General features: G+C 34.2%; 1 protein-coding gene across 5 annotated transcripts in view; it reads left to right on the forward strand.

Moving 5' to 3' along the window:
* CEP120 (centrosomal protein 120) overlaps positions 1 to 17013 on the forward strand; it is a 78197-nt gene that overhangs the window by 51994 nt on the left and 9190 nt on the right. For all 5 annotated transcript variants that reach the window (XM_082457842.1, XM_082457844.1, XM_082457843.1 and 2 more), the window contains one exon: positions 5309 to 5407. In XM_082457842.1, the coding sequence (XP_082313968.1) occupies positions 5309 to 5407 (99 nt within the window). The remainder of the gene's footprint in view (positions 1 to 5308; positions 5408 to 17013) is intronic.

Here is a 17013-nt window from a genome sequence, read left to right on the forward strand (position 1 = left end):
GTGCAAATGTCAGCTGTAGTTTTTAAATAAATGTAGGCCTGATAAGAGAATGCTGGAAATAAAGGTAATTTTCAGCCATATGAGGGAAGACCTTAGATGTTTACTTAAAGAATTCATATTTCATCTGGTAAGAAAAGTCAGAGGTTACTCTCAAATTTATAAGATTGGCTTAATGGATGTTAATATTAATAGAAATGAAGATTTTCGATGAACTTTTTTGGAGAGATGGAAGTTGTAGAGAATTCAGATTTTAGACATACTACATTTGAGATGCTAATGCAGTAATCTTAGTAAGGAGTTAACTAAGTGGTTAAAAAATGAGAAAATACAGTAGGAAGAGAAAAGGGCTAGACAAACAGATTTGAGAGTCATTTGAATAAAGTAACAGCTTACAAGTATATGCAATTGCTTAAGGAGTGTTTAGGAAAGCTAATTGATGATAAAACTTAGGGGGATGTTCAGCTTTGAGAACAATCAAGAGTTGGGGAAGGAGGCTAATGAGATTTAGAGAAGTAATAAAAACAGTCTAGTGCTGTGCCCAAAAGGAAAGGGGGAGTTTAAAGAATGAGGAAGTGAAAGTAATCTCTCATGATGGGCAAGTCAAGAGTGGTTGAGGAAAGACCATGTGTTTGGCAGTTAAGAGGTCACTGATTTTTAAGAAGCCAAATTGCAGAAGGTTATAGAAAGTTTGGCTTTGAAAAGAAGACAAGAAAAGGGCTTCCCTGGTGGTGCAGTGGTTAAGAATCCACCTGCCAGTGCAGGGGACACGGGTTCGAGCCCTGGTCTGGGAAGATCCCACATGCTGAGGAGCAGCTAAGCCTGTGAGCCACAGCTACTGAGCCTGTGTGCTGCAACTACTGAAGCCTGCGCACCTAGAGCTCGTGCTCTGCAACAAGAGAAGCCACCGCAGTGAGAAGCCCGCGCGCCGCAACAAAGAGTAGCCCCCGCTCACCGCAACTAGAGAAAGCCCACGCACAGTAACGACGACAAAATGCAACCAAATATTTTAAAAAATAATAAAAAAAATAAATTTCAAAAAACCCCAGAAGACAAGAAAAAATGTAGCCCAAGGGCCTAAAGCTCTTGAGAAAAGCTTATTTAGAGGTAGGAAAATCAGAGAATATTTTTAGATTAAGGACAAGAAATTAACAACAAGGAGAAATTGAAGCTTTAAGAGAGGAGGGGATGGTTGGAGCATAGATATAAAATTTGGCCCTTGATATGACTATTCAAGAGGCAGAAGGGTGCATATAAAATATTTGGAGACAAGAATAAGAGTGGTTAAAAAATATTGAGTTGAAAAGGGTATTAACTGCTTTCTTCTAGCGTTTCTGAATTCATTAAATGTTTCTGCAGCTTGTCAAATGCCATGCTGTTTTTGGTTCCTCTTGTTACCCCGATATCTATTTAATTGCAAAGTCTTGTTGACTCTGCTTCTTACATATCTGGACAATCTCTTCATTCTCCATTTTTGGCCTTCTCATTTCTCTACCAGTGACCTTGAATTTGAATCAAACTGGACATTTCCCACCCCTTTTGATTAAACCAAATATTAAAGTATTTGTTTTTATATTATGAATTATGTGGCCTGCCAGAGATATTTGAAGCATTCAGACAATATCTCATCAATTCTCACAAGTTCTCTTAAGTAGGTGTCAAGAGTATTTCCATTTTATCTTGGGGAAATTCAGGGCCAAATATCTCAAAATTGGAACAGAGTGCTTATCATAGTCATCTTTTCTGAATATATACTAGATAGTATCACCATAGAAATAATTGTAAGTGATTTTTAAAAATTTCTTCTTCCAATCACATTTCTACCAAAAGGATAAAAATCACCAAACATATTACAAATATAAACAGCACCATGAACTTGTTGAGGAAAAAAAAAAGTGTAATGGAAGCACCTTTATATCAGACCTAATGAATTCATCCACTGTTTTTAAATGCCTAGCAAAACAAGGCTTCTCAGCTCTTTGAACATTCTTCGTAAGTTTTTTTGGAGCCAGAAGAGGGCAGAATCTTATTTCTTAAGTAACAAAGAGATAAAAGCATAAAAAGGAAGACTTAAGTGAAAAAGTACCTGATTTAGTCTACAACTTCTGGTTATGTCTGATTGAGAGCTTTTTTCTTTTCTGTTTACTCATCTCTTCAATATAACACAAATATTTCCATTTTCACTGAAATCGTCTAAAAATAAGTTAACATTAAGATACAGTTTTACCAAATGCAATTCTTAAATCCCTTAAGAAGTGAATGATAGTTTGATGTGCTTTTAGCTAGGAAATGACTTTTAGATGGCTTAAAAACAATTGGAACTTTTAAAAAATAAAATAGGGAAAGCATTATAATTTAGTAATGCATACAGAAGATTAAGACAGAAACTAAATTTGTGTATTTAAGAACATTTGGTGAGTATCTACTGTGTCTTAGGACAAAGGGAAAAATGAGAGAAAAGAAAAGAGTAAAAGTATGTTATCCTTTTGGGACCTCACTTTTTTTTTTTTTTTGATGTGGACCATTTTTAAAGTCTTTATTGAATTTGTTACAATATTGCTTTTGTTTTATGTTTTGGTTTTTGGGCTGCGAGGCATGTGGGATCTTAGCTCCCCGACCAGGGATCGAACCCACACCCCCTGCATTGGAAGGCATAGTCTTAACCACTAGACCGCCAGGGAAGTCCCTGGGACCTCACTTCTAAAAGAGTTTGCAATATAATTGGGGAGATGACTCAGAGAACCTTAAATGACCATATATAATCGAATACCAGGGAATGCGATAGGAACTCTTTGCAATTCAGAAAGAAGTCATTTGGTGTTCAGAATATAGTAGTTTTAAGACAGCTCCATGGAGAGGTAGAATTTGAGCTGAATCTGAAGTTTTAAATAAGCAACGAAGAAAAAGAATCGACAGGCTCAGGAAGTAACTTGGACAAGGTGTATATATAGGGGAGACAAACCCGGTGGTTGGAGTAGAGGGTTTCCTGTTGAGGAATACCAAGAAAGTAGTAGAACAAGTAGGATGGAAATTATATCTCGGAGTGCTTTAACACCTAGGCAGAGGAGTTTAGGCTCAGTCCTGTAGGCAAGTAGTAGCTGTTGTAGATTTTTTAGTAGAGAGTAAATTGATGTAATAGTGATTTGCAGGATTTGTAGATAGAATACGTTTGAGGCTGAGCAGACAAGAGATGAGATAAGCCTGAGCTTAGGAAATGGTAGAAAGAACATAAAAGAATAAAACTGGAAAACATTTCAAGGGAGAAATCTATAGTTTTTTGTGACACATTGGAACTGGGGAATAGGAGATTAGAGGCAAAGACAATGCCATGCCTCCAGTAGAGAATTAGAGTTGTGGGTATATCAAGGATAGAAACAGGGACATTGAGAATCAGTGAAAGTCTGTGCTTGGTCTTCAGTAGCCTCTGAATTGACTCTAGGTCCTGAGCCAAGTTTTAATTTGAGTCTATAACTTGGCTTATGATTTAAATCAAAAAAGCTTTCCCAAAGTCTCATATCTACCCACAAAAAGGGCTCTTAACTCGAGGTCTTTGAATGCTCTGAAATTGTGTCAAAATTTTGGTTGTGTACCTTTTTTTGGGAATTGGGTCCATATATTTCTTTAGAATCACAGAGGGGCATCTGTATCCTTAAAAAAAGTTAGGAATCACTGATTTGGTAGTTTGGGATGAATTAGAAAAATGATGTGTAACGTCTCAGATTTGTTAGCTACAGTTTTTTTTTTGTTTGTTAAGAATAAAGACATTATATGTTTTGATTATATATGCATTTTAAATTAGTGTGAACTACTGTGTGAATATCAGTGCAAATGTGAGTTATTTTGATAATCATGGCAAAACTGATAAAATCTCCCCAGCTTTTTCTGATGGAGTCAGTTCAGTGGGTATAAGTGATCTCTCTAGGTTGTCCTAACCCTCATTCTGAGGCTCGTCCAGGATATTGTACCTTCTCCAAGACCCAGGGACATGATCACTTTTATAATTGAATACTATTCTTTTATCGCACAGTTATAAACAGATTTTTGCTTTTCCTCTGACATATGTCCTCTTGTTAAAATTACCAACTAATATGTATAAGTCTTTAGGGCATAAGTGGAAGAGATCATCTTTGATAATCTCAGAGTATTATTCAACTTAAGATGTATGAATATAGTTGTGAAATGTCAACACATTTAAATCCAAGCACTAGGGATTTGTAAAGCAGAAAAGACCTTGACTCCATGAAGTCATATATTACTGCAGAGAACATTCTGGTCTTTTGTGAAGGGATTTTGGCAATGTGCTTTTCCTTTCATTTTATTTCCTTCTGAGCTTTCTGAAGTTTGAATTTTTGGATAGTGTCTTCGATTTTATTTTTCTGCAAAACATTAGGAGTTATGTGTATGGGAAAAATTAGACTTGATATAAAAAAATTAGGCCAGTTTAGATTAACAGTATTTTACTGTAATTCATCCATATTATTACCTTATCACTTAAATAGTAAAACTGTCTGTTGGCTACATGAATTTGTTTGGTACTTGGTTTGAAACTTTGAGAGAGTACATTCCAAAACCTAGCCAAGTTGGCTTCAGTTCATACACAACAGATTGCCTGCTGCAAGTATAAATAACCGTATTTTAAAAATCAAATCTATTTCGTGTTTTTCTTTATATATTTGAGGAAAAATAGAAAATAAAAGTTAGATGAGTGTTTTTTGGAGCATTATTTTTCTTACTCTTGGGTTTATTTTAACATTCTTAAAATATTTTTGACTTTGTACACTTAGTAAACTGCCTCCTGATAAAACAGTTCACTGTTTTCAGCGTTCTATGATTTTTGCCAAAATAGAGTTATAAAAGTATCTCTACAAGCTCTCTTCAATGTAAGACAAAATTCCACATAATGATAGGTCTCCAAAAGGAGTAATTTGGTTTCAAGGTTGAGAGTGTCAGCTAAATGGAATGCTAACAACTGCTTTTTGTTATATTAAAAAAAAAAAATGTATTTTTTCACTCTATGATCTTTATGTAATATATGTGTTTTAAATACATTTATAGTAACTGTCTGGAGGTTAAGACTGATTCAGTTCCTTTTAGTATAGGCTGTTAGGCAGTAAAAATACAACTATATTTTAAACAAGAAAATGTTCATGTGCCATAATATTTACAGTAAATTATATAACAGTTCTAGATGATGTCGTACGTTACACTATATAAACTCTTTTCTTAAGCCAGAGTCTTTGTATATATTATCTTTCAGTGATTGTACACAGTGGTATAGTGTTTCACTTGATATGATTTTAATCACTGTTAGGTTGAACTTGAAAGAAAGTTGGAATCCGCAACTAAGTCTAAGCTGCATTACAAGCAGCAGTGGGGACGAGCTTTGAAAGAACTTGCCAGACTTAAACAGGTATGTAGTTTATAGCTGATGATGGATTATTCTTTTTATGTCTTTCTCCCTTGATTTTTTATAAGTTTGCATATTTGGCAATATCTGTTAGGTTCAGATGTCTGTATTTAAATGTCCAGTTCTGTATTTGAGATTAGGCCCCACCCCCCTTTTTTTAATGTGTTACATATAAGATCCTCCTTTATAAAAACTAAAACTTCTAGGTCCTTTTTCTTTTCCTTTTTTTTTTTAAAGCCAACTATCCTCTTCCCCACAGCAAGTTGGGAATAATTTCTACTTTCACTTTAAAAACTACCATTCTTTTTCTCCTTTTACTTTCACTTATAAAACTACCATCCTTTTCTCCTTAGTATTAATTTCCTTCTTTTGGGAGTGCCTTTGAGGGGAGAATTTTAAGAACATATTTTAAAAGTCATTCCTAGGAAGACACAGTAATTTATTCATTAAAAAAAAGGGATCACAGGGGATTTTTGCATAATTTTACAAGAATTTAAAAGTGAGAGTAGTTTCCTAAATTCTTTACATTACTTTTGTTTTTTCCTTCCTGGTACCAGGTAACAAATGCTGTTAGCTTCCTGAGGAATTAACCTTAATTTTGGCTATAATGTCTTCAAATTATTAAGATCAAATAAAATATGAGCAAGATTTTTATTTTGAATCTCATCTATTTGACCTAAACTTTTAAGGATCATTAGTGGTTAGTTTATTCTAAGTTTTGCTTTTCTGAAATGTGTCCATTATATGCTGAATGAAATTTGGTACGTAGGGTCTCTCAGATTTGTATTTTTTTTTAATGTGTCTCCCAAACCATCAAATGTCATTAAACATCTTTGAGGTGTTGTAGTAAATGCTTACCACCTTCATAGAAGAGTATGTACTAGACTGCCTGAGAATAAATAGTGCGGTTTGCCTTAACATAGCTTTTAGATGAATTGGGATTGTAAGCATAAGTATAAAATAATATTACACACACTGAATATGTTTTATAGATGCTCGCAAGACTAAGGATAGATGAATGAATAATCATATATAGTACTGAGGGCCTCCTGTGTTCAAGGCACTGTCCTAGATTTATAGATATAAGTAAACCATAGGTCTTTGCCTCAGGGAGCTTGCAGTTTAGTAATAGGGAAGAAAACTATAAATATAACATTTACTGCCAAATAGTAAGAGCCCTGAAAAGACCTGTACAGAGTACTCAGGAGGGGAAGTACATCTATTTAATAGAACTTAGGAAAGGTGTCATAGAAGATGAGATATTTGAGATGGATCTCTGGAGAATTGGTTGTGATTTAGGAAAGCTGTGGGGAAAATGTTGTATATACAATGAATAGAACGATTATAGCAAGGAGGCACAAAGTCAGAAAGCATAGACTCTCCATGGAAAACAGAGGAGGTCCCATTTTAGAGGTCATTTCAGGAAATAAGGACTAGGTAGCAGTGGGAACATGACAAGGAGATTATTTTAAAAGACATGGTTTTGGTAGATTCTATACAGTACACTATACCTAATCAGAATGCAGAGTGGAAGGTCAAAGATGGTGTCAAGGGTTCAAGCCTTAGTGTCTGGAAAGAGAGTTTTCCAGGATTGGAATGATGCTTATTAAGACAAGAAGCTGATTGAGGCATGGGAAGGAGATAGGACTTGCAGATTTGAACATTTTAATTTTTACAGAAAGAAATTCAGCAAGCAGTTAGAAATATGGACTGATGTTGGGAGGATGATTGAGCTTAATAACATGAAGGAATCCTTTTCTAGAGGTGATAATTGAAGATGTGGCAGATAGAACTTAGAATTCTTATGTTTAAGGAGGAAGGAAAGCGATAAGTGCTTGGTATTATGCTAAGCCCTTCATACGTTTTCATTTGATCCTAACCAAGATCCCTATATAGCAGGTAATACTTCCATTTTATAGATGAAAGAAACAGACTTAGAGACGTTAAGTAAGTTGCACACGATCACAGAGGTACTAAGTGATAGAGCAAGGATTAGACTCATTTGACTGGAGTGCAATCTCAGGCTCTTCCTGCTTTATAATGTTATGGTTTAATTCCATAGAAGCCACATAATGAAAGAATTTCAAATAGAACAAAGTGAGCTGTGGAAGACATTAGGGATTTCTGACAGAGTGAGTATTGAAGCAGAAGAAGTCATGATTTGACCTATCATAAGCAAGGAAAATGACATCACTGACAGATAGACTAGCTCTGGTAATGAGAATTAAAGTGACTTTGAAAGAGAATAATCTAATATAAAGTCATGATGGCAAGATATTTAAGTTACATTTAGTACCACAGGGAGGAGTCCTTGTGGAATTGGGAGCAAGGAAATAATGTAGTGAGAGTGGCTATTAAAAATAACAGGATACAAATTCTACCAGAGGCAGCATACATAGCAGTTTAGAACATGGCCTTGGAGTCAAGAGAGCTGTACTGAATCTTGGCTATACTTCGTAACTACCTTTGTGACTTGGGGAATATAATTTCTCTGATTAGTCTCATTTGGAAAATGAAAAATCTTTCCTCACAGGTTGTTCTGAGAGTTAAATGAGTGGTCTGTAAAGCATTTAACACAGTGTTTTGTACATAGTGTATGCTCAATAAATGGTAACTGTTGTTAAAAGGATATGAGCCATAAAGCTATTGTATAGTATTCTTGGTTTCAGTCATTGGGGACCTAATCAGATGGTAGCTTTGGAATATTGATGAATAGAACAAATATTAGAAGGATTTACGACTGAGTAGCTGAAAAATGACAGACACCAACCAAAAATTGAAAATTTTTAAGTCTACAAGATAGGAGAATGTTGTTATATAATAGTAGCAGTGGGGAAGTGAGGTTCAATATAGTTTGAGTAGTAACAGTACTTTGTATTTGGATGGTAGATTTAATATAGATGTTCTGTAGAAACTGACATAAGGGGAAAAAAACCTATGTTCGGGCTAATTGTGCAGATATGCAGTACTGTCAGTCAGTAGGTGAACTTCCTAAAGTTAGGTGTAAAGAGATGAGAGTGCATTGAGTCTGAAGAAACATCTATAGTTGTTCTATTTGTTCATTTTTCATTCATGAAGTACTTATCGAGAGCCTACTATGCAACTTGCACAGTGGTAGATGCTCTAGATACAGCAGTTCTCTCCCCACAGGAAACTTAAAGTTCAGCTGGGAGGGCTGATATTTAACAAGAACATGGCAGGGTGGTAAGAAATGCAAATGAAGTTAGCAGAAATAATAGAAAATAAGTATGAGAAAAACAAGAGGACGGTGGGTTATCATTGTATTTTGTCATTCAAAGCTGAGGGAGAAATGGTTCAAAAACAGTGTTTCAAATATCAGTATTAGAAAAAGGAATCCAAACTGGAAAAGAAGTAAAACTGTCACTGTTTGCAGATGACATGATACTATACATAGAAAATCCTAAAGATGCTACCAGAAAACTACTAGAGCTCATCAATGAATTCGGTAACACTGCAGGATACAAAATTAGTGCACAGAAATCTCTTGCATTTCTATACACCAACAACAAAAGATCAGAAAGAGAAATTAAGGAAACAATCCCGTTTACCATCACATTAAAAAGAATAAAATAACTAGGAATAAATCTAGGAATAAACCTACCTAAAGACCTGTACTCTGAAAAGTATAAGACGTTGATGAAAGAAATTGAAGATGACACAAACAGTTGGAAAGATATACCATGTTCTTGAATTGAAAGAATCAATACTGTGAAAATGACTATACTGCGCAAGGCGATCTACAGATTCAGTGCAATCCCTATCAAATTGGTAATGGCATTTTTCACAGAACTAGAATAAAACTTTTTAAAATTTCTGTGGAAACACAAAAGACCCCAAATAGCCAAAGCAATCTTGAGAAAGAAAAATGGAGCTGGAGAAATCATGCTCCCTGACTTCAGACTATACTACAAAGCTACTTCCTATACTACAAAGCTCCTTCCTAACATATGCATTCTCATACACTTTTGCTATCTTCTGGATTTTTCCTTTAATTCATTGTTTTCTATTTACCCTTTATTCCTAAGTGTTTTCTACCTTCTTGCCTAAAAAGCATTGGCAAAGTAATTTTAACTATTTGTGCCTAATAACAGAGGATATCGCAGAAGTTCAGATGCCTCTTTGAAGTTACTGTAAGTGAATTAAGAAGAAAAGAAAACATAGTGTTAAATTCCTGGTTCAACTCCAGACTTCTACTTCATGAAGGAAAATAGTCTCATTCTTTGAGTGCAGTAATCTTCATTGCAGACCACTTCTATTCCTTATCCCATAGACTTTCTGCTTTAGAAACAACACTGTAAACATATTTCAAGGTCACTAGGAATCACTGATGTTCTACAGACCACATTTGAGATGCACCACTTTAAGAAGAAATTTAATAGACCTTGAAATTACCATAGTGAATTGTGTTCTGCCACTGTTTTTGGAAAATTAAAATTAATACCTTCATCAAATAGGCACAATTTATATGTGTGAAAGTTACTTGTTTTTTTTTCTAAAGCTTTTTATTAAAAACACATTGTATTTGAATATAAAATTGGAATCCTCTATCTGCTTTTGTTCAGAGGATTGTTTGTGCAACTCCTTGTTTAAATTGGATTAGTACCATGTTAATTTTACATTGCCTCTGGTGAATAGCCACGGGGCTGTAATCTCTGCCAGTAATTTGTCACAGCAAAATCCTCTGGAGGGCCATACAAAACATTTGTGTAGTATGGATTAGACGGCGAAAGCCATATCTTAGGTTGTTAATAAATGTTAATGACAAAACCCAGCTGGTAAAGCTTGGAAATAAGACCTAATGCTCCGTGCCTATTGCCAAAAGAATGTTTAAACAGAGATTTCCATTACTCAAAGGTGACCCAGTATAGTCAATTTGTGAATTTTAAAAATCATAATCTTCCAATTATTTGGAAAAAAATCTTTTCTTCTGATTCACAAGCATAAAAGCCGGTGTTTCCATGTTGTAAACTTTTTTGTTCTTGGGTAAGTGGGTAGGCGACAGCTGTAAAATATAAATAAGTGTAACATAAAATGGGTCCTAACTTAGAAGACAAGGAAACGATATCCATACAGTCTGGATTTGCTATCTTTGGTATGATGTATAACACTGACTTTAAAGAGTTCTGGTTGTTAGACATTTAAGGGGTAATTTAGTTTCTTTTTTTCCCATCTCCAAGTTAAGATTGTTACTTTACTGTGTTCTAAGTACCATATTTATTTTAAAACATTTCTTGACACATTAGAATATAGTTAAGGAGGAAGAATAACAGCCACTACTTTTTAAAAATAAATGAATCATTGTTAAAAGGTATGAATTTGTTGTTCTGGGAAATTTAACATTTTTATCATGTCTGATACATTAAAACTAGGTATGTTTGTTCACAGGACAGGAAACAGAACTAAGATTTTGGGTAGAATGTGAGTCCCTTACCATATTTGTGCACAGTAGATCTGTTTAAAACTAAGCTGATATATTTAGTGAAAACAACACAGACTTCATTGGCTGACATCAGCACTATCTTGTCCAGCCTCCTGCTTATCCACTCAGAGTAATTAATTTGATTAATTTACAAGTAATTTAGCCAAGGATGGGATGTAAATCTTTGTTTAAGAAAACAGTTGGAGGTCCAAGTCTTGGTTAAAAACTGTGTCTTGAAACCATCCAGGCCCTCCTACTGACTTGTCAGCTCTGGGTTATTTTCAGAAAACTTGACTTGAGTTCCTTAGTTTAGCTGTAAGTTTTTTCCCACAGACTTACATGGTATGTGTGAGTGGGAGAGTAAGTAGTGGCCACGTTTTAGCCGCTGTTTAGTCTAGTGTATGCATGTTTACATCTCCTCTCTGGATTTATAGGCAGCCAAGGCAAAATAAAGATTATACTCACTTGATTGAGGAGCCTTTAAACCTAGAGCACCTGGCAGCAGAGAGGATTTCTTCCTCTAACCTCTAATTTTTGTGTGTGCATGTGTGATTATTATTAATGATGTATACTTGATTAAAAATTCAAGGCATTTAAAGGCTTATGTTTTAGAATTAAAATGTTTCAAGTTTTATAAAGTTACAGTTTTACAAAATAACCTAAAATTAAATAATTGACCATCTTTTTCCTGTTTGCAATTGTATTTGCTTAGTGTAAAAGAAATCCAAATTTTGCAGCATCATAGCATAGAAAAATAATAGTCACTGGTAACCTTATCACCTCCTCAGCCAGAGATAACAATTTGGTGTATTCTTGTCTGGATTTTTTTTCCTTTCTTTATTTTTTAATAATTACTCTTTAAATGAAATATATCATACATTCCAAAGAGGAGGAAAAAAGAAGATTCTTATGCACTTCAACCCCCACCTTCTAGTGTAAGAAACAGCATTATCAGTGCTCCTTGTGCCTTTTCTAACCTGCATCCTCTCCGCAGGTTAACTACTTAGCTGAATTTGGTATGTATTATACCTTTGCTTTTCTTTATAAGCTTATAAGGTATTAAAAATATCAGTAAACAACAGTTTACTTTTGTATGTTTTTAAACTTTATATACATGGAAATATTCTCTTTTGAATCATTCTTCTGTGACTACCTTGTGTGATTCAAAATTTAGCTATTTTGATGCAGTAGCTAAAGTTTATTTTATTGCTTTATAAAACAAACATGAATATTCTAAGTTTTCTCATAATAAGACAACAGTGAAAAATTTTATACATGTTAGAGTTTCTCTAGTGTTTATATCTAAAAGTAGAACTTCTGGTCATAGGGTTCACTCATTTCTTCTGCTTCACTAAATGTTGTGAAAGTACTTTCCAAAGTGGTTGTACAAATCTGCAGTTTCCAAGAATGGTGTATAATTGTTATTCTTCACACCATGTCTAACACTTGGCTGTTATCAGATGTATTAACTTTTTCCAGTTTGGTGGGTCTGAAATCATATCACTCTGTGGCTTAAATTTTCATTTCCCTGATTATTGACTTTGAGCATCTTTTCATTTGTTTATTAGACTTGCATGTGGAATGTCTTATTGTCTTTTGATCAACAGAAATAAATCAACAGATTTTGGAATCACCAGACACAAAGTTAGAGATAACTACTATAAAATAGGTGATATGATGGAGAAATGTATTAGAGAAGTAGAACCTTTTCAATCATATAGACATACTGGAACTGAAAAGTATCACAAATGAATTTTAAGATTCAGTAGATGAATTAACAGCAGAACCAAGGATATGTGAACTGAAGATAAGCCAATAAAAAGTATCCAAACTGGAACAGAAAAAAGGATGGAAAATACAACAAAGAACGTAAGTGACATACAGGATAGGGTATATGAGACTGACTACTTTTTGTGTAACCACAGACCCCTGTCTTAGTCTGTTTGGGCTGCTGTAACCAAATAGCACAGACTAGATGGCTTATGTGAGAAACAAATTTCTGTTGTTTATTTCTGAAGGCTGGAAGTCTGAGATCAAAGTGTACACATGGTCAAGTCCTGTGTCTGGAGAGGGCCCACTTCCCAGTTCATAAATGGCCATCTTTCCACTGTCTTCACATAATAGAAGAGCTAGAGAACTCTACTGGGTCTCTTTTATAAATGATTTAAAATAATCAAACTACTAGAGCTCGTTAATGAATTTGGTAAAGTTGCAGGATACAAAATTAATACACAGAAATCTCTTGCATTCCTATACACTAACAACGAAAGATGAGAAGAGAAATTAAGGAAACAATCCCATTTACCATCGCATCAAAAAGAATAAAATACCCAGGAATAAACCTACCTAAGGAGGCAAAAGACCTGTACTCAGAAAACTAAGATACAGATGAAAGAAATCAAAGATGACACAAAGAGATGGAAAGATATACCACGTTCTTGGATTGGAAGAATCAGTATTGTCAAAATGACTATACTACCCAAGGCAATCTACAGATTCAGTGCGACCCCTATCAAATTACCAATAGCATTTTTCACCAAATTAGAACAAAAAAATTTACAATTTCTGTGGAAACACAAAAGACCCCAAATAGCCAAAGCAATCTTGAGAAAGAAAAACGGAGCTGGGGGAATCAGATTCCCTGACTTCAGACTACACTACAAAGCTACAGTCATCAAAACGGTATGGTACTGGCACAAAGACAGAAATATAGATCAGTGGAACAGGATAGAAAGTCCAGAGATAAACCCATGCACCCATGGTCACCTAATCTATAACAAAGGAGGCAAGAATATACAATAGAGAAAAGACAGCCTCTTCAGTAAGTGGTGCTGGGAAAACTGGGCAGCTGCATGTAAAAGAAAGAAATTAGAACATTCTCTAGCACCATACACAAAAATAAACTCAAAATAGATTAAACACCTAAATGTAAGACCGGACACTATAAAACTCTTAGAGGAAAACTTAGGCAGAAACTCTCTGACATAAATTGCAGCAATATCTTTTTGGATCCACCACCTAGAGTGATGAAAATGAAAACAAAAATAAACAAATGGGACCTAATCAAACTTAAAAACTTTTGCACAGCAAAGGAAACCATAAGTAAAAGGAAAAGACAACCCACAGAATGGGAGAAAATATTTGCAAACGAAGCTACTGACAAGGGATTAATCTCCAAGATATACAAACAGCTCATGCAGCTCAATATGAAAAAAACAACCCAATCAAAAAATGGGCAGAAGATCTGAATAGACAGTTCTCCAAGGAAGACATACACATGGCCAAAAAGTACATGAAAAGAGGCTCAACATCACTAGTTATTAGAGAAATGCAAGTCAAAACTACAATGAGGTATCACCTCACACTGGTCAGAATGGCCATCATAAAAAGGTCTACAAACAGTAAATGCTGGAGAGGGTGTAGAGAAAAGGGAACCCTCCTACACTGTTGGTTGCAATGTAAATTGGTACAACCACTATGGAAAACAGTATGGAGGTTACTTAAAAAACAGCTACCATGTGATCCAGCAATCCCACTCTTGGGCATATATCTGGAGAAAACCATAATTCGAAAAGATACATGCACCAAGTGTTTATTGCAGCACTATTTACAATAGCCAGGACATGGAAGCAACCTAAATGTCCATTGACAGAGGAAAGGATAAAGAAGATGTGGTACATATGTACAATGGAATATTACTCAGCCATAAAAAAGAATGAAATAATGCCATTTGCAGCAACATGAATGGACCTAGAGATTGTCATACTGAGTGAAGTAAGTCAGAGAAAGAAAAAGATCATATGATATCACTTCTGTGTGGAATCTAAGAAAATGGTACAAATGAACTTATTTACAAAACAAATAGAATCACAGATATAGAAAACAAACTTATGGTTACCAGGGGGAAGGAGGGGTAAGTTAGAAGTTTGGGATTGACAATATACACACTACTATATATAAAATAGTTAACAAATAAGAACCTACTGTATAGCACAGGGACGTCTACTCAATACTCTGTAATGACCTATATAGGAAAAGAATCTGAAAAAGAGTGGATATATTTATATGTATAACTGATTCACTTTGCTGTAGAGCTGAAACTAACACAACATTGTAAATCAACTGTACTCCAATAAAAATTAATTAAAAAAAAAAAAGCCCCAAAGCAAAGAAAATATTTAAAGCCATGGATGAAGAGGGAAACGTTTCCTTCACAGGAGCAACAATAAGATTGACAGATGAACTTTAAACAGTAGTAAAGGAATTCATAAAACAGTGGAATAACATCCTTAAAGTACTCAAAGGAAGTAATGGCCCACCTAAATTCAGTATCCAGTGAAAATGTACTTCATTATTGAAAGTGACGTAAGACTTTCAGACTAACAAAAATTGGGAGAAAACAATAATCACAGTATTTGTTGGGTTTAAAATATATAGAGAATTAAAATTCATGGCAAATAACAGTACAAAAGATATGAAGGGATAAATAGAGTTAAAATGTTTAAAGTATGTTGCATTGTCTGTGAAGTTGTAAAGGTCCTAATTTCTATGTAAAAGAAGAGTAAAAATAAGCTGATAGAAGGGAAAAATAGAATGACATAAAATATTAGATTAATCTAAAAAAGGACAAACGGAGAGAAGCAGAACATAAAATAGATGGAAGAAGTAGAAAATAGTAATATGTAAAGATTTAAACCCATATATATCACCCATTTCTTTAAATATAAATGGACTGGATACCATTATTAAAGACATATTCAACTAAAAACTGAATTAAAAAAACAACAGTATGTGACTTAAATATAAGGACGCTTTAACTATAAGAGTACAAAATGGTTAAATTTAAAAAGAGGGGAAATTGTATGTTACATTAATATTAACCCACAGAGCTTAGACTCTAGGGCAAGAGACATTACTGTAGATTAAGAGAGTTTTCATAATCATAAAAGGGTCAGTCACCTAGAAGTTGACAACAATTCTACATTGAGTGTTCCTGGTAACAGCCACAAATTTATATAAAGCAAAAATTAATAGAACTAAAAGGAGAAATGGACAAATGCATAATAATGGTAGATTTTACCATAACTCTCCTGGGAACTGATAGAGCAAACCAACAATGGATAATAAGATTTAGAAGATTTAGATGACCTAACCATTGTTATATGTAGAATACTTCATCAAAAAAGTCCCAGGATACACGTCATTTTCTAGTGCACTGGAACATTTAGCTAAATTGCTCATATGCTGAATCGAACAGCAATCCTAAACAAATTTCAGAGGATTGTAATTCAGAATATGTTCTCTGAGCACAATGAGATTAAGCTAGAAATTAGTAATAAAAAGATAATAAGTATCCCCCATGATTGAAATAGTACACTTCTTATAACCCATGGCTAAATTGGAGACCACAAATGAAATTAGAAAATGTTTTGAACTAAATAATTAAAACATATCAAGACATGAGCTTTAATGAAAATTGTGCTTAAGGAGATTTATAGCCTCAGGTTCACTTGAAAAATATCAATAAGAAAAGCATGAAATCTGTTCTCTAAATATCCCTTTCAAACAGTCAATAAGCAAATAGGAAATTAGGAGGAAGGAAATAATCAAAATGAGTAAAAATTGATGAAATATGGGGAAAATGTACAGCAAAATCAACAAAGTTGGCAAAGAGTGTTCAAGGACCAAAACAATAGGCAGTAACTCGCAATATCAAGGTTTAAAAAAAATGGGACAGGGCTACAGATCCACAGACATTTAAGGAGATAAGAGAATGGTATGAAATTTTTATGTGAATATGAGACACAGAACTCACAAAACCAATACAAAAAGAAACAGATAATAGAAGTAGTCATATAGCTATCAGAGAAATTTAATATGTAATGAAAAACCTTCACCAAAAGAAGGCTCCAGACCTAAATGGCTTCACGTTTCAATTTTAGTAAACATTTTAGAAAGAACTAACACTAATCTTACACAAACTGTTTCAGAAACTAGGAAGAGAGAATACTTCTCACTTTTTAAAAAAATGAGACCAGCGTTATCTTGATCCTAAAATCTGACAAGGACATTATAAGAAAATTCATTGGCCAATCTCATGAACATAGATATAAAACTTGTAAGCATCACAACTAAGTTTATTTATTAAACAAAGGGGAAGTTGACTATT

The sequence above is a fragment of the Balaenoptera physalus genome (assembly GCF_965194825.1).
Source record: "Balaenoptera physalus genome assembly, chromosome: 3".
Lineage (NCBI taxonomy): Eukaryota > Metazoa > Chordata > Mammalia > Artiodactyla > Balaenopteridae > Balaenoptera > Balaenoptera physalus.